Source organism: Setaria viridis, chromosome 1, assembly GCF_005286985.2.
Source record: "Setaria viridis chromosome 1, Setaria_viridis_v4.0, whole genome shotgun sequence".
Lineage (NCBI taxonomy): Eukaryota > Viridiplantae > Streptophyta > Magnoliopsida > Poales > Poaceae > Setaria > Setaria viridis.
In genome coordinates this window covers 27,192,328-27,217,938 of record NC_048263.2, presented here as the reverse complement: position 1 = coordinate 27,217,938, position 25,611 = coordinate 27,192,328, and the positions used below count along the sequence as shown (strand labels likewise).

Genomic DNA, 25,611 nt, shown 5'->3' with positions numbered 1-25,611 from the left:
GGTAACAAACTGAAGCACCAGCGACAGCAAAGATATTTATCTCTCCTCACCTCACGCCTTCTCACAAAAGCAGCCGGCAAAGAGCAAGGAGAGCCCCCGCTGATTCGCAAGCGAATTCTCTGGCTGCTGTTCGTCACTTGTTCTCTGCTGCTGCTGCTGCTGTGTGTGTGTCTGCTTAGAAAGAAGGAGAGGGAGAGATGGCTTGCCCTGCGCAGTCCATGCTCTCCGCCAGCGGCTGCATCTTCCTGAGGAGCAAGCCTCAGGCGAGCCTCGTGCGAGGCGGCATAATCGGCGGCGTTAGCAGCAGCAGGCCGTTCCTGCTCTCGTGTAACGCTTCGTCGTCTCCGTCTCCTTCGTCGCCGCCACCGGCGCCGGCGCAGGAGGACTCCGACTGCAACGAGGTGGAGTGCGCTCCCGAGAAGGAGGTACCGGCTGCTGCCTGCCAGTTCTAGCTCCTCCTCTTTCCTTCACTTGAGCCTTCGTCGCTAGCAGCAATGAGATGTCCTAACATCTCTGATCGATGTGGGCAGGTCGGGAGCTTGAGCGCCGAGTGGCTGGCGGAGGAGAGGACCAGGGTCGTCGGCACCTTCCCGCCCAAGAAGAGAGGCTGGACCGGCCTGATCGAGAAGGACACCGCCGGCCAGACCAACATCTACTCCGTCGAGGTAAAATTCCACGCTGTTTTCTTTTGGTTGCATTTGGGCGTTCTAGTTCTAGCCTTGGTGTTTTTGCGACCAGCGATGTAGAATTGCCTCCTTTTATCCTCCACTAGAAATAAAGGAGATTAATCTTTCTGAAAGTATGAGCTGATAAGATAGCATCGTTCCTGCAAATACTTGCACAGCCGATGGTGTACGTGGCGGAGAGCGCCATCAGCTCCGGCGCGGCGGGCACGTCGGCGGAGGGGGCCGAGAACACGGCCGCCATCGCGGCGGGGCTCGTCCTCATCACCGTCGCCGCGGCATCCTCCATCCTCATCCAGGTCAGCAAGAACCAGCCGCAGGTGGCGGAGGTCGCCTACAACGGCCCGCCGCTAAGCTACTACGTCGCCAAGTTCCAGCCGGCGCCCGCGCCCGCGCCCGCGCCGGCCGAGACCCTCGAGGCCCCCGCCCCTGCCGAGGCGGTCGAGGCTTCCGTGGCGGCACCGGAGGCAGAGCAGCTGTCCTCGTGAGCTGATGTTGTACTTGCACCTCAAAATTCAGTTTTGGGGCAGCTTACAGATGAGCTTGTAGTGCATGATGATGGAAGATATATACATGGTACTTGAGAGCATTTCAGAATTGTATAAGTTTCGTGTATATATACAATGCGCTTATATGCTTATATGAAACATCACACGGCAATCGCACAAACCAAGCATATTGTTCAGCTATAACACGATGAACGTACCATTTTTCACACAAACATCGCCCTCTGACATGCATTCCCAAGGATGAACTCTTGCCGTATTCTGATCTGCATCAGACATTATTCATACTGCCCCAAGAAGATTGAAATCCTCATACCCCGATCTGAGCCCCCGAACTCTTGTAGATCGCTGTACAATGCTGTTGCCACAATCGTATTAAGATTCAGTGATTGAAACATTCACAACAACTGCCTATACCACGGGCCATGGACCTGTTCTGACACCATTGCTGCTTTCATAAGCACTTCAGCTGCCTTCACTACTCGCTCAGTGAGTTTTGTTGCCCCGATGCGCCTCAGGGATGCATCGGCCAGCTTCCTGCCTTTCTCCCCACTGCCACCCAGGGTGACTGCCTGGAACGCACAGTACACGGACTGAGAGACCTTCTTGAAGACAGTGTCATCGGTCTGGAGGCTTTTAAGGAAGACCCTAGTCAAAATCTGCTTCCTGGTCTCAATCATTTTGTTTGACGAAGAGCTCGTTGAGGTTGATGAATGCATCATCGCCTCAATGATCTTTTCAGTACCAACATCTACAAAGTTGACTAGTAGACTGGTGAGCATGTTGAATAGTTCCAAGGTTACATTCTCCAGTTCTGGAGGAGATATATTCGGGTTCTCACTCACTAAGACCTGATGCATGACAAGCATGCTGCAAAAACAGGAAAAGAAAAAGAGGCAATTGGATTCAGTCATTCTGTTCTGGCAAATCATAATAACACCTCATAGTAATGCAAACTTGAAAAGTAGAAACCAAAATAGTGTTTCACCTTGTTGCTATCACAATCACTTGTTGGAATTTACTCTGAACAGACCGCAACCTCATCCAATTGAGCATAAAGGTCTCAGGAACTGTCTGGCTTTGCAGACCCTCCGTGCTGCTGATGAGTTGCAATAACCCGATCCTTATTAACCTGCCAAGTCCTTCTCCTGTGCATTCTGGTAGCTCTGTACTGCCTGCTTGGCAATATGCAGCATCAGCAGTGAATATTGGTAAATAGCAACTTGTGTCTGAAAGGGGAGAAAACAAAGAAAATACCTGCTGCAGATATCGCAGATTGTAGATGACCTGGAACTGCAAGCCCAGTTCGGAGAGTGGCAACAAGTGGCTGGACCTGTTATGATGGTTGGGAACTCTCAGAATTTTCAAGTGTAACCAGAACAGCAGGAGAAAATGGTGGGTACAAAGTGCAAACTAAAAAGCAGTTAAGCTATTGTTAAAGGTGCATGAGCATGGCATTGTGACTACAGGACCGAATGAAGCTGTTAGAAGTAATGTACTAACATGGTTTGCTGCTGGCAGAATTGATAGCGAGCTGACATATTCATTCCACTGTTCTTCCACAATATCTTTCACGGATGAAATCCAACAGGCAGTTGAAGGGAGAGAAGCTAACGCATCAGAAGGGGAGCCATAACGATCGGCAAAAGACTTCTGCAGATACTCCACTCCACCTGATCCCTTGATGATTGGTTCCAATAGTTGGATGCGTGCTCTACTGACTTCAGCCTTTAGAGCCTGTGTTCAGTTCAGTAAGGATTTTAGTCACCAGGTAATATTGTAATTTCACCATATAGCCCATCAATTTATTCAAAAACAAATTTGATATAGTCAGGACCTTTAATTCTCCCATAGTGAAGCGCAAACCCTTGATGACAGAAACAACAAATGAATTTGGATCTCCAAAATTAGATTCAGGGTCTTCAATCAGGTCTCCCAACAATTTATCATGACTCTTCTTCATCTCATCTTCCTTTGCAGGAGAAGATAGTTTTCGCAGCTTATTCAGAGAGTACTGCAAAATTTGTCCTAGATACTGTCTGTCCTGGGAGCCTGATGCAAGTAACTTTCCACCAAAAACAACATAAGTTGTATTAAGTATGCATCAGGATTCAACATCAAGTCGGTAATTCTAACTGAACTCTTGTTACCTGGGTCAAAATTTCAAGGTTAATATTTTCACTTATTTCTTCTTTCCACCCTGTAGGAGCTAACTCTTGCAATGCTTCCTTGACTTCCTTTACCAGGCTGACCAGATAACTGTAGTCTGGCATGTCTCCTCTCATCGAGTCCTCAACCACATCCCAGAAAGCTTTCTCCATTGTTTCCTTGACTTTTGCCTGACAATAAAAAGGACAAAAAATATTGAAATTACACAACAAGAGAATCATCTCATACTGAGAAGAGCCACACCCTGAATTCAGACATTTGATTTCCCTGAAAAGAGCCTAAAATAATAATAACTTCTTCTACGATATACATTGCATTTTTAAATATTATTGTACTAATGAACTCCACAGTAGTATTATAAGGCCGGAGCTAACCTTGAAATCGCCTTCAACAGTACCAGTACCATCAGAGATGTCAGCAAAAGAGCCATGGATGCCATGAAGTATCTCATTGACTATTTGTTCATTTTCAGTTGGCATTTTTTCTGGCACTGCACAGCTCAGTGTGAGCTTGCCTCCTTTGCTGCTGTCAGATGGTGATGAGGAAGACCCAAACAGACAGTTGACAACTCGATTTGTCTTTTCAGCATCCATGTTAGAATTCTCCCTAATTTCAGAAACAGTAGACTGTCCAGGAGAACATGCAACTGAAGGAGATGCTATATTTGCAACTGTAGTTGCAATGGAGCTCGTGCCCTCCTTTGCTTGAAAGAACTTTGACCTTGTTTCGGATAAAGCAGATTCCATTCTTTCAATACCAGCTTCACCACCCAGGTGTTGAATCCTCTCCCTTAAAAGTTTCTGGTCTTCTGCAACCTGGATGAGGAACAAAAACTCAATTCAGCAGATGAATCAATGTTGAAGAAGTGAACAAACTTGATCCACTTCTTAAAATGCACCCCAAGGCTGATTACTAAAAATGATCAAGAAATAATTAGCATTGAATGTAAAAATTATACCTGTTTCTGAATGGCTTTCAAATTACCACGAAAGTTATCTGATTGCCCTTCATTAGTTATTTTGCATGTTTGGATCATTGACAGTTCAAGCCTGCATGCAGCTCTAATAAGATCTTCCTCTAGTGATTCAGCATCTTTTGCTTTCCACACCACAAAATGATAAAGATAAGCACACCAGGCTTTGTCAAAGGCAACCAATTGAGTTCTGAATTTCTTCCGATCAGCAACAATGGAAGAGGACTCCTCATAACTAGAACATCCAGGAGAGGCAACATCTAGCTCTGATTGCTTCAATATGCATGCACCGTCTAAGGCATCGAGTATTGTTTTAACCAGCAGTTCAAATTCCTTCACAAAGTTTGTTGCTGAGTCCATAAGCAATTTCTCTCGCTCACCTTGTCCACTAAGAACAGATTTTGGATGACCTAGTATCATGTACGCACAAAGTGCAATCCTTTGCGAATATCTAGGCACCTTGCTAGAGTCATTATTTCTAACTGCCTTTTTGGGCGTTACTTTACTTCTTCCTGCACTGCTTGGGAGGATCCTCCTTTTCGGCGATCCTAGGTGCTTTAGAAGATGGTCAATATTTACTGGTTTTGATGAACTAAATGACTGAGAGAGAACAAAACGACTCTCCAACCGATCAAGCAACGCCTTAGTGGTCTGAAGGACTGTGGGAGATTCAATGCATATAGCTAATTCTTCAAATGGCATAGACACAACTGATTGCTGATTTATCCCCAGCGAGTCGAACGCCCTAGCCAACACCACTGTTGTTTTCCTAGAAGTTATGAATCTTCTCCAGCATCTGAAGGGCCACAAAATATAATAATTTTTAAATAAATCATAAGCTACACATGGAAGCCAGACAATTATTTGGAAATTGCGGAATGTACTATAAGATGATACCTTGCCAGTTTTCTTGAAAGAAATTCTCCACTTTTAACCGAACTGCTGCGTATAGAGCCATAAGGACTTCCTCGCTGCTTCAAATACTCAACCCTCTGTTGCTTTGCCTGCTTTTGCATATAGATGGTTATGTCACAAGTTAAAGAGCTGAGATAATTACATCAATGCTGCATCACAGAAACGCATACCCTCTGAAGTTTGTCTTCTAATTGCTCTTTTAACTTGCTCCTCTCTGTTTCTCTCTGGCTAGAGGCAGTCTTGGCAGCAAGTTGGACCTGCAAGAGCCTACCCTGCGCCTGTCTTTTCTCAGATTCCAGCAGCCCTGATCGCCTCTTCTCCGCAGCAGTACGCTTCTGCAGGATTGCAGAACGTACACGCTCCCTGTACTTGTTCTCCCAAGTCAGTCTTTGCACAAAGAACTTTTTTGTCCTCTCCTCCAATGCAGCCTGCCTCTGCAAACGTGCATGCAGGAGTTCCATACGGTTCTTCTCAGCCTGCCGAACCCGCGATTCAACTCTCATTCCGAGTTCTTCCCTTTCCCTCTCAAACCTCGTCTCAGCATTATTTTTAGCAGCCTGTCGCAGCTCATCCAGCTTAGCCAACCGGCTCTGTTCCTTTGCCAAGAGGCTCAACCTGAAATTGGGTTTGGTTTTTTATGTCCTCTTTCCCCAAATAAAACAGAGTAATATACTCTACTGTGTTCCTCTCTCGTATACCTCTTCTGCTTGGCGGCCACAAGCTTTGCTTCCAGGAGCTGCCCACGATCCTCCTTCTGAGATGACCCTGAAGGGCTCCTAATTGAGCGCCTTGCTTTGGAGGACAGTGTCTCGTGGAATTGCTGTAGGATAATAGCTCATGTATAAGACATGGGCTACAATTAGCAGAACATATTTCTACCAACCAAAATAAACATTGCAGTAGTCAATTAACCAGCATCAGCTTCCCATTCATGAGTCCACAGAACTGGCAGGAACACTAAATTGTAATTCTAATACTCTCAGATACACTCATACACCCAATTCAAGTGTCATGCTACTCCTGGGTTTGATCAATGAACTACATAAGGCGTGCTATACTGCTATACTGCTATTTGCTCCTAAGGTATCACAAGAGTTCAGCAATCCACCTACACTTTTTGATCCTACTCCAACTGGCAACTACTCCACCAAGTTACCAACCAACACGAAATTCAAAAACCGAGTCCGGTTAAAGCGAATTAACATCTCAATCAATCCACCGACAAAACCAACAGGGACGAACCCGTGCGGTGAAGTAATTTCTACGTCACGTGAGGGAGAAGGGAAGACACAAAACCCACCTGCCTCCGGAGATGCGCCTCGCGGAGCTTGGCCTCGATCTCCTCGGCCGTCGGCGCCGTGCCTCCGCCTTCCCGCGCCCGGAGGAGCCTCCGCCTGATCCTCGGCGGCACCCTGGCGGCAGGCGGCGGCGACCCCTCCTCCGCCGCTGCCGGTATCTCCAGCGCCACCGCCTCCGGCACCACCATTCCGCCGCCCGATCACCAGATCGCACCCACGCTCCACTCGGAACTCGCCGATGCCGCGCGCTCTGGATTGAAACGAATGCCGGCGAAATCTCGACGGCCAGCACAGCACTCGACTCAGCACTTTGGTTCGTGTTTGTTTTGGGGGGCTGCGGGCGCCGGTCGGCTCTCCTCCTGTTTGGAGTGGATCTGAGGGTGTTTCGGTAATCTTGTGCGAGGAGGCAACGGGCGGATGGATGCTTCCAGCCATCCATGGCCCGGGGGTGGCTTTTTGGCCGTTGATCCCGCGGCGCGGACGCCATTTCTCTAGTTTTTCACCAGTATATGCGGACGAAAATGCCATTTGTACCGTGGGAGGGTTTAGTTCAATCCCTGCACATTTCGCCGTGGTAGCCCCCATTTAGTGGTGACAATGGATCATAACCCTCGTGTCTTCTCACAATTCAACTCAGTTATATCTACTTTTAATTTAAAATTATATAATTTATGGTCCGATTCTCGATCCTTCACCACCCTATCCACGGATCATCACGATTTATCACGTCATGCTCTATGCTTCCATCCACATCTACCTCCCTAAAGAATGTTTTGGCATATTTTGATGGGCAAAAATCTTCTAAACAAGATTTTGAGATTGTTTTCTCTTACAGCATAATGCCAATTTCTAAAAGATTCAATATAATTTCAAGACCACTTTCAATACAAAAGATTTTGGTGCAAGTTTTCTGTACTAAATGTACATATATTTTTACTAATTATGTGTTGAAATCTGTAGGTTTGAACTTTTCACTTATCAAAATATGTTTACATTTTAAATGGAGAGAGTACATTGGATTATTTGTAAGATGATATCAATGATTATATATAATGATTATATATAGAACAACTTAGTGCTACTCTCTTATACGTCAATAAAATCTTTAGATGTAACCGGATCCCCTCTCTCAGTTTATATCGTAGGCATTTGGTAGTTTCGATACCCATTTCATTACTGATATTAAACCACTAACTAATTTATCAATTATCTTATCGATTCATTGTCGAGAAATTCATGACATTATAAAATTGAAATAATCGTCATTATAAATTGGAATATTCATCTTAGGGTGCGTTTGGCAAAACTCCAGAGCTGATTCTCTAATCAGCAGGATCTTTGTGAAATAGTTTTTCAAAGAGATTCTCTGTTGATTCTGTGAAGCGTTTTTCTAAAATGAACTAAGAGGTTGGGAAAAAAAAGTAACTTATTCTAATTGTATGAAGTGATTCTCCATTCTGAATTTTAGAGTTTACATTAGAAAATCAAAAAGAATCCCTTTCAACCATAAAATCACTCCCTCGTGAGATCAGCTCCTTTGGAAAATTACAATCACATGGAGCTCGTCATTCCCCTCCGCTCCGTGACCCTCGCTCTGAGCCATCTCCTTCCGTCCGATTCCCCTCCACCCCTCCGAGCCGTCCCTCCGCCTGGGTCCCCAATTCCACGCCGCCATCGCCTCCGCGCCGTCCGCCACCGCCGCCGGCGTCGTCCTGCTCCTCGGCGCAGCCACCTCCTCCGTCCGCCGCCAGGCAGGCGCCGCCTCCGGCTCCTCCACGCCGCGCCCCCTCTGCAGGTCCACACCGGCGCAACTACATTGCTGGAGCTGTACGCACGTGCTCCTGAAGAATAGGCCAAGGAGTTCATCGCCCAACTTGCAGATTTCCAGGAGGTACGCAGTCAACAGTCCTCAGGTATGTAAGCTTCAGTCACTAGCAATAGCATACTTTTATTATTGCTTCGGTAGTGTTCTGGAAATTTCCATTACTGGCTTCATGCAGGAATGTATCCCCATTGATGGTGAAGTAATGAACTCAGCTTTTTCTGCGGACACTGGAGCTGACAGGTGAAGTGGTTGATTTCTTGACAGGGATATGCAACATGGTTAACATCGATAATGTTAGCTTATCCTGATATGCAATTGGTGAGGACTCACTATTATTTGCATTTTAATTCTAATAATATTTTAGCTAAACATGTATCTGATTTGATTGATCATTAGATACTTTTTTATTTAGGTATATTCAGGATGGTGCTTTACTACCTACTGAGCTGGAGGACCTTTTTTCAACACCACCTGAAAAGTAAGACACTAATAGATGAATCAATCATTCTCCATATTGATTGAAACCTTCTAGAACATTAAGTTTGTATATACAGAAAGGTGTTAAAAAATCCTGTATTAGTTCCTCTAATGTCTTGGTAGAATGTTTTGTCTCTTATTAGACAGGCCTCTATTCATTTTTCTCTACCGCCATTTTCCTTTGCATCACCTTGGTAGATTGACAATAGATTTTCTCTTCTAGTGGGACACAACACCTAAATAGTAACACAAGTTAATGACTCCCAGTTTAATGCTCAGACATAACTTCATCATTGTCGATATGATTTGTAGCTTCCATATAAAAAGATGTAGCGAGTCAACAGTTAATTTGATGATCTATGTTGGAACTTTGAACTGAAAAGTATTACAAGGTTAAGCTTATATTTCCTAACTATATGGAACCTGACTTGTATTGCTTAAAATGCTCACTTCTAGCAATTATGCAGCGTCCATAATTACTGCACAAACCTGCGATAGCTTTATTTTTTTAGTGAAGACACTACTGTCATATATAACCTTTTTTTTTTTGGGGGGGGGGGACCATTATTTTTCTATATCCTCATTGCTGGTGGTTCTTATTGAGTCTGATCAGAATCTACCGCAACTTGCTCGGGACTAAAAAATCTTTATTGTTGTTACAGGTTGACTGTAAACTTTGGAAAAGAACCGTTCTGTTTTGACATTGAGGTGAGGCAAATGTTTTTGTTCATCAACCATTACGTCACTCAGTTACCTAAAATTGTTACACTTTTCTGTCGCAACTTGAAATCCTTAGTGTCTTAGTGATGGCACTAGCTGTATATCAACAGTACTCTTCTACATCTATGGTTCATGCTTCACTTTCTATTACAAATTATCCATCACATTTTTTTCAAATTTGGCTGCATAGTCAAACACAATTGAAAGGAACTTCAATTGCATGCGCCCTTGACGCCTTGACCAGCCACCACTAAAAATATGATGCCATAAAAAAATATTGATTTTCCTTTATGATGATGAGTTTATGCATGTTATGTGGATATAGTTATGATGTAACTGGCTTTATGCCATTTACTAAACACTTGATTCAAGAGTGTTCAGTTGGTGTATGATGTCGATAGCTTTGTTATCGATGTATTCCGCTTCTATTTGGCAGGGTTATATTCTTGAAGAGAAAATGAGGCAACAATCGGTGACAGACAAAGTGAAGTTGGAAGAACCAAACATCAGTCATTGGTATGCTTCAGTACACCCATTTTTTGTTTACTTCATTGCTTACCACCTGCATATCTTCATTTCCAGCGCCGGCGGCGGGATGGAGCCAGAGCCCCAACAGCCAAAGGCCACCGGCGGCGGGGGCCACCGCAAGCACCTGGCCATGCTCGAGCGCCTCTCCAAGCGCTCATCCTCCTCCTCCGCCGCCGCCGCTGGCGCTTCCTCGGACTCCACCAGCGCCTCCCCCGTCGAGGCTTTCCTCACCCGCTTCGCCGCCGCCAAGCTCGCCGCGGAGTCGGCGCTATCTGCCTGTCGTGCATCCTCGCCCGAAGGCGACGCGGCCGCCTCCCTGGCCGCTGCCGCGGCCGCCATCGATGACCTCGACCGCCTCGTCGCGGAGTCGTCCCACGCGCTGCCCCCCTACGAGCTGCGATCCGCCCTCGCCACCGCCGCCGACCTCCGCGCGGCACACAGGGCGGCTGCCTCTGAGATCCGGCCCAAGAAGTCATTCTCGTTCAGGAACAAGAGCAAGGGCCCGAAGAACCCGCCTCAAGATCCTGCCACCGTACCACAACCACAGCCACCGCCTCCGGAGCAGCCAAAGCCCAGTATTGACGCGATCCTACCAGGGTTTGGGTTCCGGGGCAGGAATGGCGCCACCTTGGTGAAGGATCTGCGAGTCTCCAACGACAAGGATGGGGATTTCACGCTCGCGGATTTGGTTTCCTGCGAGGTCTATCTCAAGGGCACATGCCGGGCGCTTTATGTCCACAAGCTGAGAGATTGCCGTGTGTTCGTTGGTGCTGTTCTTGGCTCGGTGCTCATAGAGGATGTCGAAGGTTGCACTTTTGTAATGGCAGCACACCAGATCAGGATTCATGAGGCGAAGGCGACGGATTTCTACCTGCGGGTGAGGAGCAGGCCGATCATTGAGGATTGCAGTGGTGTGAGGTTTGCACCACATGCTTTGGAGTATGATGGGATTGATGGGGATTTGAAGGAGTCCAGGCTTGAGGAGGAGACTGGTAATTGGGCCAATGTGGATGACTTCAAGTGGCTCAGGGCAGTGCAGTCACCGAATTGGTGTTTGGTTCCAGAGGAAGAGCGGCTGCAGATTGTCGACATTTCAGAGGTTCACGAACAGGAGGATGATAGCTGAGCTGCTTGGGAGGGTTTGCTGTCAGTCTAATTTTGGTTTATCCTTCTGGGTTCTTGGTTGGTTATTGAATAGTTTATGCCTATGCCTTATATGGGAGTTAGGTTTTGTTTTTTGGGACAATGTACAAACCCTTGCTGAATTGGGAAAGTGAAGAATGGAATTGTTAGTGTATCAAAACAATATTGTACACTCTGCATACCCAATAGTAATAAGGGCACACATTTTGGTTGCAGATCTGGTGTTGTAGCATCAGCACTTCTTTACAGCTATGTGGAGAAAAGAAATGGTCTATCTGATTTTGTGATATTTCAGTGTTTGCTGAGCTGATTGATATTTTTTTTTCTATTAGCTCAAATTTTGATTTGAGGTTCTGGATTGGTAGTATCTTATATGTTGCTTATGGGAGCTATATTTTGGTTTGTTTTAAGCTTAATGGCTTATAGTATCTGTAACACCAAGAGCTTCCTGAATTTAGAATGTGAAGCATCAAGCATCAGACGCTTTACTGTGTCTAAACAAGTTGTTAATCTGCTTCATTGGCATGCATATCCAACATTATCAAGACAAAATTTTGATGAATAAAAGGCAGGCTTCATGTTGCAATTCTGCTCCATAGCATCAGCACTGCTGCTTCTTTCCTTTTTTTTTAAAAAAAAGTTTCATCTATCAAAATTATGTTATGTTCAATGTGATTATAATGTAGGATTCACAATCCCAATGCGTAGTGCTTACCATATCTGGAATTTATTTTAGTCACTAACCATTTCGTGGTGGTAAATCGCAGGTGCAGTCATTTCATATATGACCAGTGTGAAATTATCCAGATGACCTATCTCCGATGGCAAAGTGTACATTGACGAGCTGACGATGTTCCTGTTGTCTGAGATGCAGGGGAGATGCAGTTCTAGACCCCGTTTCCTCTCCATGCAGTCGCTTCAGGATAACCTGAAAAATCTTTAACTAACAGAGACAAGTCCATCAAACCAAGATAGATATCAAGACTTGCAGTCCCCTTCTGAATTGGACGGCCCTGTCAAAAAAGAAGGCTTCACTGCATTGTGAGTCTCCATGTCCATGGAGATACAGCTGACCGTAGTACTATATTAGTATTCAATCTTCGTCTACACAAATGTTTTACTCTCTCAAAACATATGACGCGCGTCAGGATAGTGATCCTGTTGTACTGGCGTGGCTTCAGGATAATGCAAGTGCCAATCTACATCATTGGTTGATTTTGGAGTGACAACGATTATATGATCTATGCCAATAATAATGTAATAAAGCATCTGCTTATAAATTAGGTTGTTTTATTATTAAAAGTTTTATAATTTTTACTATGCATCCTATGTAGCTACCCCTAGGTACCAGTTTCGAAAAAAGATACTCCGCGTCCTAAAAGCATCATAATTTAACGAAACTGAACTAGAAAACCACTCTATTTCTTCGTAGCCCTTCTATAATTTATTTGGACATGACCATTTGTCAATTATCTTATCGGTTCATCGTCGAGAAATCCACAAGATTACAAAATTGAAATAATCATCATTATAAATTGGAACATTCTTTGCCAGAGCTCCCAGAGCTGATTCTCTACTGATTCTAGCAGGAACTCTGCTAAACAGTTTTTTAGAGAGAAGTGATTCTGTATTGATTCTGTGAAGTGTTTTTCTGAAATGAACTAAAAGGCTGGGAGCGGAAAAAAGTAGTTTCTTCTGATTCTATGAAGTGATTCTCCATCCTAATTTTAAGAGTTTATATGCTAGAGAATCAGCTATAGAATCACTTCTCTCAGAGAATCGGATCCCATAGAGAATCAGTCAGATGAAGCTCTGCCGAACTCACCATCAATTATCTCCCGACTCCTAGTTCAAAGAACTCATATTTTATCAAAAACGAAGTTCGTCTCAAGCCCCGTTTGGCACAGCTCTAGCTCGTGAAAAAATAGCTTTGGCTGTAGCTTCTCCGATGAAGTGATTTTTTTTTGCTCTAACTGTTTTGTTGGGAAACGTTTGGCAAAACGGCTTCTCTTGTATTTTTAAATGTATAGAGAATATAAAATATCCATATTACCCTTATAGTTTTTTCTTCTTTTTTCTCTTTTTTCTTTCTATGTTTCTTTCCTTTCTATTTTTCTTTCTTTTCTCTTCTTTTATTTTCTCCTTTTCTTCTCACCCCTTGTCGTCTTCCTGGTCCTTCTTCCTGGTCCTCCTCCTGCTCGGCTGCCCCTCACCCGCGCCCCCACCTCCGGTCCTCTGCCATCCACCTTCGGCCCCGCAACCCCACCTCCCGCTGGCGGACGCCGCCAATGCTGCGTGCCGCCTGCCGCCGTGGTCTCCGTCAGTGCATCAGGCGCGTCACGCCACCGCCGGTGCTCCACCCGCCGTCGATCCACCCCAAGCCGGCGCTCATGCATGCAGGCTCAGTCTCGCCGCCGGTCAGCACCGCGCCCCGCCAATGGTCAGGTGCTCCACGCTGCCACCAGGTTAGCCCCGCCTCCGTGCCGCTCCGTCCACATGAGCCGTGCTAAAGCGGGCTTCAATATCTTACCGACTCGCAGCCCAACTTCTTTTTTTTTTGAAACTTTACTCGCAGCCCAACTCTTTTTTTTTTGAAACTTTACTCGCAGCCCAACTCGCAGCCCAGAAAACACAGTACAGTCTAGCAACCGGAACACACATTGCCAGTTGCTTCTCCCGAACTCTTCTTCATCCTCTCCGTCTTTCCTTCCCCTGACCTCCTCCCATCCACCCGCCCGCAACCGCAAGCAACCACCGATCCAGTCCGTTCCGCCTCCCGGTAAGCTCCGCGCCCATCCAATCTTGGTTCCCGCGATTTCCCTCGTGCTAGGGTTTGATCCGGACCGGTGCTCGTTTCCCCCAATATTTTCGGTGATTTTCTGCTTTCCTCGACATCATTTCCTCTTCTCGGGTGGTTGGGCAGGCGAATGGTAGCGAACCAGGAGGCGGAGGCGGGATCGCCGGGGGCAGGGACGACGGTGGACCCGATGCGGCTGGCATCGCGGTGGCGGTGCCCGACGGAGTGGGACCGCGCGGCGGCGGAGTTGGATGCCGAGCCGCTCCCGTCCGAGCTCAACACCGTCAACAGCTCGGGCCTCTTCGCCGTCGTCTCCACCGACAAGTTGTCCGTCAGATACCTTGGTAGCCATAACCACGGCCACGACGTCGGGGTCGTGCAGGCCAACCGCCCCGCGCCCACGCGCCGGCCCGTGTACTACTTTGAGATGGGGGTCAAGAACGCTGGCTACAAGGGGCAGACCTCAATTGGGTTCACAACCGATAGCTTCAAGATGCGGCGACAACCGGGGTGAGGGTCCTTGCCTTGCTGCTCCGTTTTTCCGATTAGTCTGATTTGGGTTTCTGTTTTTGTCATTTATTACGAAAGCTTGGCATGTCGTTTTTGATAATTGCATCACATCTCTAAATATGCTTGCAAACTTGATCAGGAAAGCTACATACAGTAGTTCAGCGGAAGTGCCAGATTATTTCTTCCTAAGGTCTTTTTCATGCTATAGATAATATATGCCTTTTCATCTTTATGACTGTACTGAAATTTCTAGTTGTAAGTCATGTTATGCAATATCTATAAGCTCATTATAAGACCCTTTTTCTATTTTGAGCTGACTCCATATTGCAAATGCTAAAACATTTAAGCGGCTTCTGTTTAATTGATTTTCTTGTTCTTTCCAGTTGGGAGTCTAACAGTTGTGGATACCATGGTGATGATGGCCACCTTTACCGAGGTCAGGGGAAAGGTGAATCGTTCGGGCCCAAATTTACATCTGGTGACACAATTGGTGCTGGCATCAACTACTTGTCACAAGAACTTTTTTTCACGTAAGTTTGGGAGTTCTTAGTACATTGATAGTTTTTGCTTGTTTCATTGGCTATTATTTACCTTCTAGTTCTAGGTCATCTATTTCCTGTACATAAGATGACAAATATATTATTCTGGTACTTCACTGCGAACCTTTCTATATTTGCAAGTATCCTTAGCAGTGCATCTGTAGGATGCCAAATCTTGAATTTAGAAAAAGAATGATAGTCTTGTGTATGTATGCACCTGCCTCCACACAATTGCTGGTTTTGGTATGCCATCCCTTGTATGTTCAGGTTGAAGTATACTGTATGCTTAATTCTTGTTGCTCTCAAAGGTTTTTGCCTTGTGTACTTCATATTTCGAAATGTATTGTTGCACTGTAATCTAATTGCTCTCAAAGGTTTTTTTGCCTTGTATACTTCATATTTCGAAATGTATTGTTGCACAGGAAAAATGGATCTCTGGTTGGAGCCGTTCCAAAGGACCTCAAAGGCCCACTATATCCTACCGTTGCAGTTCATAGTCAGGGTGAAGAGTAAGCTGCCACCTTCTGTACTTGTTCTTTAAATCAAATATAATGCTAATTGGACTAAGTTGCATTTTACCCCTAGTATTCCAACCTTAGTTGCAGAAACATCTGGCAGACATGGGGCTTTCTGCAACTTGGATAGTGATACCTATACCAAATGCAATCTGCTCATTTGTCTTTTGCATGTTTTTGAGCAGCTACATATTGACAATAGATTTTCTCTTCTAGTGGGACACAACACCTAAATAGTAACACAAGTTAATGACTCCCGGTTTAATGCTCAGACATAACTTCATCATTGTCGATATGATTTGTAGCTTCCATATAAAAAGATGTAGCGAGTCAACAGTTAATTTGATGTTCTATGTTGGAACTTTTGAACTGAAAAGTATTACAAGGTTAAGCTTATATTTCCTAACTATATGGAACCTGACTTGTTTTGCTTAAAATGCCCACTTCAAGCAATTATGCAGCGTCCATAATTACTGCACAAACCTGCGATAGCTTTACCTTTTTAGTGAAAACACTACTGTCATATATAACTTTTTTTTTTTTTGGGGGGGGGGGGGGGACTAAAAAATCTTAATTGTTGTTACAGGTTGACTGTAAACTTTGGAAAAGAACCGTTCTGTTTTGACATTGAGGTGAGGCAAATGTTTTTGTTCATCAACCATTACCTCACTCAGTTACCTAAGATTGTTACACTTTTCTGTCGCAACTTGAAATCCTTAGTGTCTTAGTGATGGCACTAGCTGTATATCAACAGTACTCTTCTGCATCTATGGTTCATGCTTCACTTTCTATTACAAATTATCCATCACATTTTTTTTCAAATTTGGCTGCATAGTCAAACACAATTGAAAGGAACTTCAATTGCATGCGCCCTTGACGCCTTGACCAGCCACCACTAAAAATATGCTGCCATAAAAAAAGATTGATTTTCCTTTATGATGATGAGTTTATGCATGTTATGTGGATATAGTTATGATGTAACTGGCTTTATGCCATTTACTAAACACTTGATTCAAGAGTGTTCAGTTGGTGTATGATGTCGGTAGCTTTGTTATTGATGTATTCCACTTCTATTTGGCAGGGTTATATTCTTGAAGAGAAAATGAGGCAACAATCGGTGACAGACAAAGTGAAGTTGGAAGAACCAAACATCAGTCATTGGTATGCTTCAGTACACCCATTTTTTGTTTACTTCATTGCTTACCACCTGCATATCTTCATTTCCATATCTCCTTATTTAGGTTCTTCTACTAAATTGTTTAATGATTGGCTTATGTGTCATGTGGCTCCTCCCTTCCCTGATTTTTGAAATATATTCTATGTTGCCTTCCCTTATTGATACGTACTATGAACTTGTAACAGGATTGTCCGTTCATATCTCCTACATTATGGCTACCAAGATACATTGAATTCATTTGATTTGGCAAATGCAACTGATCCCCCTGCCAGTCGCCAAAATGGTCATAGGGAACCTCCCCCAGAAATATATGGTCTTAGCCACAGAAAACTTTTGCGTCAGGTGAGCTTCAAAACTCGATGCAACTGCTTGTTGAATCCATTTTCTGGTCTCTTAGGTTTCATCTCTGTGGATTCAGTTGGCACTTTATTAAAGTTATACAGAACTACACTTGCTCATTTTTGGTCTAGTTTGATGTAGTGTTGACAATTAGACACCAGTTCCTAGTGGTTGGTGCATGAAGCAACTTTTGTGCCTAGTATATTTATTGTGGTTACTGCTTATGTGTGTTATGAGGGGGACCTCACTTTTGTTTACTGTTACTGCCAATCAATTATGTTTGAAAAGTTCTACATTGGCATTTTGAAATTGCATCTGGGAGAGCTCAGTAGCTGGCATTTTTTTCTTCCTCACAGGAAAGTGATGAACTGATGATTGGTATTTGTTCTCAGGCTCTCAGCTGCCTTGCAAGCTCGAGCTCTTTCATATCTTTAGTTGTGCAGTGCCACCATGTTGTCATTATTACATTTGTCTACATCATTCCATCGTGTCTCAGATGCTGTTCATGATATTGATTTGATATATTGCCCTCCTTTTTTTGCCTCTGCTATGGCTTCTGCTTTCTGAAAACAGTTTATTTGATTTGGTGAAGCTTATCATGAGTGGAGATATTGACACTACATTCAAAAGACTCGGGGAGTGGTATCCACAAGTTATAAAGGTATTATTACTCTTCCGTCTTGTAGTTGATTTAGTTTGTCATCTCCATGTTACTAAAAATTTCGATATGACCGATACTATATCTCAAATAATATTGGGTTGTGTCCAGCAATTAATGTCTTCATCTTATAGGGCACTGAGTCATGTTTTCCATAAGAACATAGTTATATTCTTTGTGCATTCTAAGAAATAATTTCTTTGCTTTGCAGGATGAGAAATCGGTTATTTGCTTCTTACTCCATTCTCAGAGATTCATAGAATATATCAGGGTAATTATCTGAATATCCAAAATTCAATTGTTGTGCTTTATAGGTCATGCCACTTTCAGATTATATGCTGAATACTAGACTTGTATTACCACTGTATGCTAGTTGCCAGTTGCCACTTCTATATTGTAGCTTTTCCAGAAGTAGGGAACAATGTCATGAACATGCATATGCATTAACTTCTGACATTTGCTGAGGGACTCGTTGAGATGGGTATAACTCAAAATTAAGCTAGTAATGTAGTATAATATCCAGGTCAAGTAATTTAACACAACCGTATCTCACTGTAGCTTAGGTTTAGGTGGGAAAAAATTGACTGCAATATAAATATGAGCTTGCTAATGCTCTTAGTCGCCTGCTGCGTACTTATTCAGGGTTTAATTGCTAGAAAGTGGAATAAAATCTTGACTGTATTGCATCATCATAAGGACACCAATGCTTGCGTTCAGGTCACCCTTGATAGTTTCATGGTTAGTAATTGCTCTAATCAACTTGGTGTACTGCAGAGTGAAATATGTGAACCGAGATGATGTTTAGGACTCTAGGTGAAAAGCACCTACTAGAATCAGTGAGAATTGAGTATCACTAGTGGCTGCTTTTCCAAATCCAGCCATTGCTGTACTTTTAATGTTGGTAACTGGTTAATTGCTGCTAGTTACCATGTCAACTTTGGTGGCCAGTCTCCTTGTATTGCAACCCTAGCTGGTGTTTGTTTTTTGGTTGACATGAACAATATTGCGGGTTCATGTTTGTAAACTTTATCTAATGTATTAGGCTGAACAACTGGAGGATGCTGTGAAATATGCTCGTGCTAACCTGGCAAGCTTCTTGACTCACAAAGCTTTTGAGGGGTTGCTGAAGGTAATGATGTATTTCTTTGTTGGGTTCTTTTGGTTTCTTGCATGCATTGCCCGCTACAATATTAATGCATTTGTGAACACTTAGATACCTTTACGACTTGCTAGACTTCCAATTCGAATGAGCTAAACTCTCTGTATTAATGAGCTAAACAGTGAATGTTCTGCTGTCTGCAGGAGAGTGTGGCCCTGCTTGCGTATGAGAAGCCTGCAGAATCATGCATTGGATACCTGCTGGACGCTCCCCAGCGTGAATTCGTGGCGGACGCAGTGAACGCAGCTGTCCTGTCAACGAACCCTGCCATGAAGGACCCTGAGAGCTGTCTTTACTCATGTCTCGAGAGGTTACTACGGCAGCTCACAGTATGTAGCTTTGAGCGACGCACATTCAACAACGACCAAGGAGATGCATTCCTACTTCACAAAGAAGTGCGCAGCTGTGAAAGGTCGAGGCGCTGATAGGCACAGCTGAGAATCTGACTCAGATGTTAGACTCCAACTGCTGTTTGGAGGACCAAGGATCACCTCGTTCGGAGTGGGTTGACTCATGGCAACAGCAAGCACAGATTCCTTCCCTTTGAAGGTCTGCAGCCTCCCTGGGGTTCCTGAATTCCCATAGGTGTGCGCCGAATTGCACAGAGCTCAGACGCTTTGGAAGGAGTTTCCTTCCTGTAATCAGAAAACAAACAAACATTCAGATTCGGCCAACGTCGCTTTTACCATAATTTGTTGGTTGGCTAATGTATTGTTTGACATTGCGAATGCTAAAAACGCTTCAATACATGTCCTTCGCCCCTGTAGACCTTGGTTTCTCGTAGCATGTCTCCGCTTCGTCTGGTGGCCTCTTTTTGAGTGACTTGACCGCGGGTAGTTATCAGGAGTCAAGCCAGTCGAGTCAGGAGGCTCTCTGAGGCCAGACATTTGATTTTCCATAAGCGTGTGATACTCGTTACGTTACAGCCAAACTGCTGTTACGCACAAATGTAACACTCGTCTAACATTCTAATAGTGTGTTTTGCTTGTGTGCTTGGAGGATTTAACGTATAATTAAATAAACTATCGTGAAATAACACCAAAGGGATACCGCCAAACTGGTCTTAAGTCTCTACATTCGGCTAGCATTCTTTCACTGGTGTGCTTTTACAATACTTATAAATAAGATTACATTCACTAATTGGGGATGTAGCTCAAATGGTAGAGCGCTCGCTTTGCATGCGAGAGGCACGGGGTTCGATCCCCCGCATCTCCACATTTTTCTGCCTTTTTATTCATTTTGAGGTTTTGGTTGTCTTTTAGACCTTTTGATGTAAGCTAAATTTCATTATTGACCCTTTTCTCTTTTCCGTCAAAAACCAGCACATCTGAATTTCATCATTGACCCTTCCACACTCTGGCACCGACGGTTCCTCCCTTATGCATTCCAATCAGCCTTGCAAATCTGTAAAGGGTGTAACAAAAAAGATAAACAAGAGAGACTGTGGAAATTGGTGTGTAAACTTGCTCCATTATTTAAAAAGTTCATGGATTATGAACTATAACTCTTTTGCCAGTCAGAGTTGCACTGTGTGTTGTATAAGCTCCTTTTAGGTATTAAACTCTTGTATAGTGTACTAGACTATTTACTCACTTATGACCTTATTATTAGAAGGTAGTAACTGAATCCAGTTATAAGCCCACGAGCAAGTAGTTTTTTCCGGCAGCAACAATTGGGTCATGGAATTCTTTTTTTTTTGTGGGGAGATGTGTCTACTGATGCAAGAACTAGAGAGGTAACAGTTAGCGATCCTCTCAAATAGGATCAGGAAACAGTATCAGCTAACAAGATTTAGAACAAACTGAAGAACATAAGCAGCTTTGCAACAGGTCAGTGTTTATGCCTCTCAGGATCAATCCTCCATGAAGGCATGAACCACGACTCATCGTCTGATGCCCCTTGATGTTTGAGCAGCATATATGCTTGCAGATTGGCACTGCAGCTGTGCAGCATGTCAGGATGCCACTTTGAGCATCATGTTTGTTCATCAAAATTTCAGTGTCTCCTTCTGATTTGCATGTCTGTTTTCAAATACGCATCTTTTTTTTTCAAGCGCATATTCAGGCAGGGGATTCTTGTGAATCAGTACTTGGATTCTGATGTGTCACCAGCAAGATCTTCTATGTGAAAATCTAAGAGCACACTGAAGTTAATGACTAGGTCTCCCCCAGCACTCGGTTTCTATGTTCGCTCTGTCAGTTAGCTGAAAATGGATGGATAGGAAAAACATCATCTTGACGTACTCAAAGGCAACCAACGAATGTATTTACAATGCCCACCCTCTCTGCGACCATGTTTCCAATATGCCTTAACAATATCTGGTCCCAAAAAGAAAAGACAGTGCTGGTGGCAAGTGGCAAAAATCGGGAAGTATCTTTTTGATCAAATTAACCATTTACTGTTCATAGCCTTGACCCTGAACTACATAATAGTACAAAATAAGAGAACTGCTCTCCGGTACACCTCTTTTAGAAAATTACACACATCTTAAAGCAAATCTCTACCACTTAAAAAGCCGTCAAGGGGGCGTCGACACAACCCCGGCTCTGCCGGGAGTCGCTAATCACAGCGCGCGCGCCAGGAGCTCCCCCAACATTCGATTTCCGACCAGCGCACGGTTACCACTTTTGGAATATTTATTCCCTTTCTGGACCGTTAGTTTTCGCGTGCTCCGCGCTGTTTCCACACCATCCCTCGCCTCCGTCCAACACCCCGGGTACCTCTTTTCACTTTTTTTTTCTCTTTTGGTATTTAAAACATTTGGGACCGATGGAATAATGGGAATAAAATTGGGTGGGGGTATTTTCGATAAAAGTTAGTTTTAACAACATTTTTCATGTACAGAAATGTAAAAAAAAACTATCAGAGCATATACTTGTATACATATATAATTATCATACGTAAACTGTATCATCTATATCTTCATACAAAACTAGAGTTAATCTCTGATGAAACTATATGCTTTGCCTAGAAAAGTTAAAAAAAAAGCAAACTCTGAGTTTATAAGTTGCATATTATTTTTATACAAAGTATACAGCTTGTGACACACACATTATTGACACAAAGTTATATATATATAACTTACGCAGAAAAGATATATAAATAATCCTCGGCCTAACTTATACGTGACCAAAAGCCATGAATAAAAAACATGTGAAAAAAGATAATATGTAATGGGCGTTCTCATATAAAACTCCCATTATCCATAACTTGCAGACTAAAACTTGTATGAAACAACAATTCATATAAAACTAACAAAACTTATATTCATAACTATAGATCATTACTGTTACATAAAAGTATGTGATACGACTTGGCATATCTGAAAACAAATTGTATGCATGCACCATAACTCGCAGGAAAAAAAAAACTTGGCCATAACTCGTTAAGTAAAGTTATATGCAACAGGCAAACAATAGTTCATATATTAATCTAAATACCACCGGCAACCTCCAGATGGCTTTAGTACGTACTCCTCCGTCCCAAATTATAGGTCGTTTTGACTTTATTAGATTCATAGACTTTGTTATACACTTAGATATACCTTATATTTAGATACATAATAATATCTATGTATCTAGAAAAAACAAAACGACCTATAATTTGGAACGGAGGGAGTATTGAACAAATCGAGCATGAGTGAATAAATTAAACTACTACTACCTACAAGCATGCAACAAGTCCTTGCAAAATGATCAAATTGATAAGAGCTATGGACCGCGCATCGATCGCAAGAGGTGGTGTGGTGTGGGTCTGCCCAGGACCAATCGGAGAGCATCATTCAAATTTCAAATCGCTCCAACTCACTTCAAAACGCAGGGCCCGCGCGCCGCCTCTCGAAGCCGTCGTCATCCGCCTCAGCACTCACATCACACATCCTTCTCCGCACTCACACATCCTCCCGGCGCCGCCTCTCGAAGCCGTCGTCATCGCCAACCTCTTCCAGGCGGGGACGACCTCCTGTCCGTCCGCCGGGGATCGCCTGCCGCACGAGGAGTAGCGAGGCGGCGGAGGAGAAAAATCAAGAGCCATTACACAAGCCTGGATAGCCCTCGTGCACCTACCAATCACAGCCTATACGGCTCGGCCACGGCACCAGCCACGCGTCGGTCGCCGAGCTCCCGCAGTTGGTCAGCATGCTGTGGCTCTGAGCGAGCAGAGCAGAAGCAGCTGAGAGAACCAGCCGGCTCCCTGTCTCATTTGATCCCTATAGATTATTTAGCAGTGAAGTTCTAGATTCAATCAACCGTGCAAGATAGTTCTCAGAAATACAATTGTTCCATTTGAGTGACATGCATAAGGACAGACTGTGTATAATATAAATGATTGTGTTTAAAAGTGCTAAACAATCACTCGACACTCTAACACTGATCACTTATCTTGTTGGTGGGGTCCCAAACGAAGTACTAGCAAATACTGTGGGTCCGTAAAGAAGTATACTAGCGAAATAAGCTCTAATCCGCACCAGGCCTTGGGTGCGCATAGATCAAGAATACTATAACCAAAAGAGGATTTTGGATACCAGGAAATTGGGATTAAGAAGATTGTCTAATGGTAGGGCTATCAGTTTCAAGCTCAAATAGGATGATCACGTGGGCATGCTACTGGGCTCATCCACCGGTATGTGCTCTAGCCCATCAGTCGAGCCTGTCGAGGACTCGAGGTACAACCCCCGCCCTCCATCACCCAGTCTGGAATCCCCTCGCTGCTTGCGGAAATTGCTGTGTCAGTTTCTAATTTCAAACAATAATGCTGTGTATTTCAATTTCAATCCGGTCAAAACAGCACCTTGCAATTCCAATGACGAATACCTGTGGTTTCCTATTTTATATCCAGTTTTTTTCCCAGAATTGTTGGTGTTTTGGATTGCGATTGCGTGGTCGCTGCCGGCACACTGTGCTTATCATCTGCCTTCTCCCTGTTCTTAATTAGTAATATCCCTTAGCTTAGTGATTGACCCTGACGTGTTAAGAAGCTAGCTGAAGGTGTGTGCACTACCTCGCAACGCAGACGCTGATAAGCTATCAGCAAACTACAAACTGCTCATTTGCACGCTTGCATATCGATTTGGTTTCTGTATGTATTTCCCAGAACTAATGAAGGAATAATGGAATCTGTCATCTATAGCATCTCCATTTTGTTCTAATGTTTGTTTGGGAGCAGCTTCATCTCATTTGGCATGGCGCATTGCAACAATAATGCTACATATCTTAGCTACCACTAACAATCTCATTTGTTTTACCATTGCACTACTTTAAGCTAAAGGTGCATTTAAAAGTGATGTACATACGATCTTACATACTCTGCCATCTACTCGCCGGAAAACATTTTAACTTGCTACCAACGGATTTTGCCCGACAATAGTTTTACGCAAGGCTGTTTTAGCAAGTACTTGTTCTTGTCCGGCGACAGTATGTGCGAACTGAAACAAGCTGTCTCGCCTATGTGCTGAAAGTTGCAAGAGTCGGCAATAAAATTAAAAGATTAACTGTTGTACATTTTGTTAAATATATAACTGTAACATCTATTATGTATTTAGTTCAGTTTCAGGTTACTGGCTCAATTACTGACAAAAAACTGAAACGGAACTGCATCTGTTACTGAACTTTCTCTAGGCGCCTGCTCCTTCGACGCAAATGGATTCCTTGAGCTGAATTGGACGAAATTGGGCATTCATTTCTGAATAGGCTCAATGTCAATGAGGAGGCCTGAGACGGGGTACGGCAGGAACATGGAGGGTATCATCGTTTTCAAGGTATTTCTAGCAATATCCTTCTAAATCCATTTTCAATTTTGAACATGTGATCTGACACAATGTGATCGTCATCACCCATCAGATAAGTAGACTCCAGCTTCTCCATTTGGTCTAATGTGCTTTGTACCAATTGAATGACTCATCAATATTGCTATCCGATAATGACCATAATCACATAAAGCCCTGTGCCATTTCAAGGCTTCCATCACAATATCAGATAAATTTATGCACTTCATCCTTGGCCATCAGATGAGATAGTTCTCTATTATTTCCTGAAGCAAATCATATTGATATGCAGTGCCTTACAGTCCCAACCTGATTCTCTCTTTAAACACATCAATTCAACACATGTTTGTACCATTGAAAATGAAGATGAGTTGACTTCAATTTGTGTCATCCCTCATGGTTCAATTGTATTTGGTTAATTTTTTTTTCTTTAGAGTGCTTAATTAATTTGTATGGTTCCAATGATACTGATAAGATGATATGTCTGTGAGACTATTACAAATACATACTCTGGTCCCTCTGTCCATTAATGTATGGCAAGTTTTGTCATAATTTAGTTTTCAAGTAATTTTGACATCATATTAGGGCCTGTTGGATCCGGCGTCCTAAACTTTAGGACATGTCACATCGGATGTTTAGATACTAATTAGAAGTATTAAATATAATCTAATTATAAAACTAATTGCACAGATGGAGTCTAATTCGCGAGACGAATCTATTAAGCCTAATTAGTCCATGATTTGACAATGTGGGGCTACAGTAACCGTTTGCTAATGATGAATTAATTAGGCTTAATAGATTCGTCTCGCGAATTAGTATAAGGGTTCTGCAGTTAGTTTTATAATTAGCTCATGTTTAGTCTTCTTAATTAACGTCCGAACATCCGATGTGACCCTCCTAAAGTTTAGTACTTGTATCA

General features: G+C 43.5%; 4 protein-coding genes and 1 non-coding gene across 12 annotated transcripts; 4 read left to right on the top strand and 1 right to left on the bottom strand.

Annotated features, from left to right (window-relative positions):
* Nucleotides 1-46: 46 nt before the first annotated feature.
* LOC117857821 (protein MAINTENANCE OF PSII UNDER HIGH LIGHT 1) lies at nucleotides 47-1,356 on the top strand. The gene is made up of 3 exons (XM_034740697.2): nucleotides 47-425; nucleotides 531-665; nucleotides 845-1,356. Exons 1-3 carry the CDS (start codon nucleotides 198-200, stop codon nucleotides 1,169-1,171), a joined length of 690 nt encoding a protein of 229 aa, XP_034596588.1. The 5' UTR covers nucleotides 47-197; the 3' UTR covers nucleotides 1,172-1,356.
* LOC117857762 (uncharacterized) lies at nucleotides 1,233-6,890 on the bottom strand. The gene is made up of 12 exons (XM_034740618.2): nucleotides 6,547-6,890; nucleotides 5,945-6,066; nucleotides 5,417-5,861; nucleotides 5,229-5,335; nucleotides 4,317-5,127; nucleotides 3,733-4,173; nucleotides 3,340-3,528; nucleotides 3,027-3,254; nucleotides 2,693-2,926; nucleotides 2,447-2,522; nucleotides 2,178-2,364; nucleotides 1,233-2,059 (listed from the first exon to the last, which is right to left on the bottom strand). The coding sequence occupies exons 1-12, from the start codon at nucleotides 6,730-6,732 to the stop codon at nucleotides 1,588-1,590; spliced, it is 3,498 nt and encodes a 1,165-aa protein (XP_034596509.1). The 5' UTR covers nucleotides 6,733-6,890; the 3' UTR covers nucleotides 1,233-1,587.
* Nucleotides 6,891-8,096: 1,206 nt separating this feature from the next.
* On the top strand, nucleotides 8,097-11,526 carry LOC117857786 (tubulin-folding cofactor C). 8 transcript variants are annotated; one of them, XM_034740678.2, is made up of 6 exons: nucleotides 8,098-8,457; nucleotides 8,545-8,687; nucleotides 8,782-8,847; nucleotides 9,509-9,554; nucleotides 10,003-10,082; nucleotides 10,149-11,526. In XM_034740678.2, the coding sequence occupies exons 5-6, from the start codon at nucleotides 10,024-10,026 to the stop codon at nucleotides 11,218-11,220; spliced, it is 1,131 nt and encodes a 376-aa protein (XP_034596569.1). In that variant the 5' UTR covers nucleotides 8,098-8,457; nucleotides 8,545-8,687; nucleotides 8,782-8,847; nucleotides 9,509-9,554; nucleotides 10,003-10,023; the 3' UTR covers nucleotides 11,221-11,526. The 8 variants fall into 8 exon arrangements, with proteins under 8 accessions (XP_072149583.1, XP_034596569.1, XP_034596538.1 ...); XM_072293482.1 differs by having other exon boundaries at nucleotides 8,097-8,457; nucleotides 9,509-10,082; XM_034740647.2 differs by having other exon boundaries at nucleotides 8,100-8,457; nucleotides 10,003-11,526.
* A 2,338-nt stretch (nucleotides 11,527-13,864) lies between these two features.
* LOC117857753 (ran-binding protein M homolog) lies at nucleotides 13,865-19,697 on the top strand. Its single transcript, XM_034740606.2, has 11 exons — nucleotides 13,865-14,016; nucleotides 14,161-14,544; nucleotides 14,928-15,074; nucleotides 15,506-15,592; nucleotides 16,185-16,230; nucleotides 16,680-16,759; nucleotides 16,961-17,117; nucleotides 17,707-17,775; nucleotides 17,984-18,043; nucleotides 18,815-18,901; nucleotides 19,075-19,697. Exons 2-11 carry the CDS (start codon nucleotides 14,165-14,167, stop codon nucleotides 19,354-19,356), a joined length of 1,395 nt encoding a protein of 464 aa, XP_034596497.1. The 5' UTR covers nucleotides 13,865-14,016; nucleotides 14,161-14,164; the 3' UTR covers nucleotides 19,357-19,697.
* Nucleotides 19,698-20,073: 376 nt separating this feature from the next.
* On the top strand, nucleotides 20,074-20,146 carry TRNAA-UGC (transfer RNA alanine (anticodon UGC)). The gene has a single exon. It is a non-coding gene; the product is annotated as a tRNA-Ala (tRNA).
* The last annotated feature ends 5,465 nt before the right edge of the window (nucleotides 20,147-25,611 follow it).

What these genes read in the sequence shown, in the direction of transcription:
- LOC117857821 (XM_034740697.2), top strand. Translation starts at nt 198, where the DNA reads ATGGCTTGCCCTGCGCAGTCCATGCTCTCCGCCAGCGGCTGCATCTTC. An exon ending in AGTGCGCTCCCGAGAAGGAG is followed by an intron (nt 426 to 530) that starts GTACCGGCTGCT and finishes CGATGTGGGCAG; the next exon opens with GTCGGGAGCTTGAGCGCCGA. An exon ending in CCAACATCTACTCCGTCGAG is followed by an intron (nt 666 to 844) that starts GTAAAATTCCAC and finishes ATACTTGCACAG; the next exon opens with CCGATGGTGTACGTGGCGGA.
- LOC117857762 (XM_034740618.2), bottom strand. Translation starts at nt 6,732, where the DNA reads ATGGTGGTGCCGGAGGCGGTGGCGCTGGAGATACCGGCAGCGGCGGAG. An exon ending in TAGAAGACAAACTTCAGAGG is followed by an intron (nt 5,336 to 5,416) that starts GTATGCGTTTCT and finishes ATGCAAAAGCAG; the next exon opens with GCAAAGCAACAGAGGGTTGA. An exon ending in TGAAAGCCATTCAGAAACAG is followed by an intron (nt 4,174 to 4,316) that starts GTATAATTTTTA and finishes TTCCTCATCCAG; the next exon opens with GTTGCAGAAGACCAGAAACT.
- LOC117857786 (XM_072293481.1), top strand. Translation starts at nt 9,955, where the DNA reads ATGATGTCGATAGCTTTGTTATCGATGTATTCCGCTTCTATTTGGCAG.
- LOC117857753 (XM_034740606.2), top strand. Translation starts at nt 14,165, where the DNA reads ATGGTAGCGAACCAGGAGGCGGAGGCGGGATCGCCGGGGGCAGGGACG. An exon ending in GTTCATAGTCAGGGTGAAGA is followed by an intron (nt 15,593 to 16,184) that starts GTAAGCTGCCAC and finishes TTGTTGTTACAG; the next exon opens with GTTGACTGTAAACTTTGGAA. An exon ending in GAACCAAACATCAGTCATTG is followed by an intron (nt 16,760 to 16,960) that starts GTATGCTTCAGT and finishes AACTTGTAACAG; the next exon opens with GATTGTCCGTTCATATCTCC.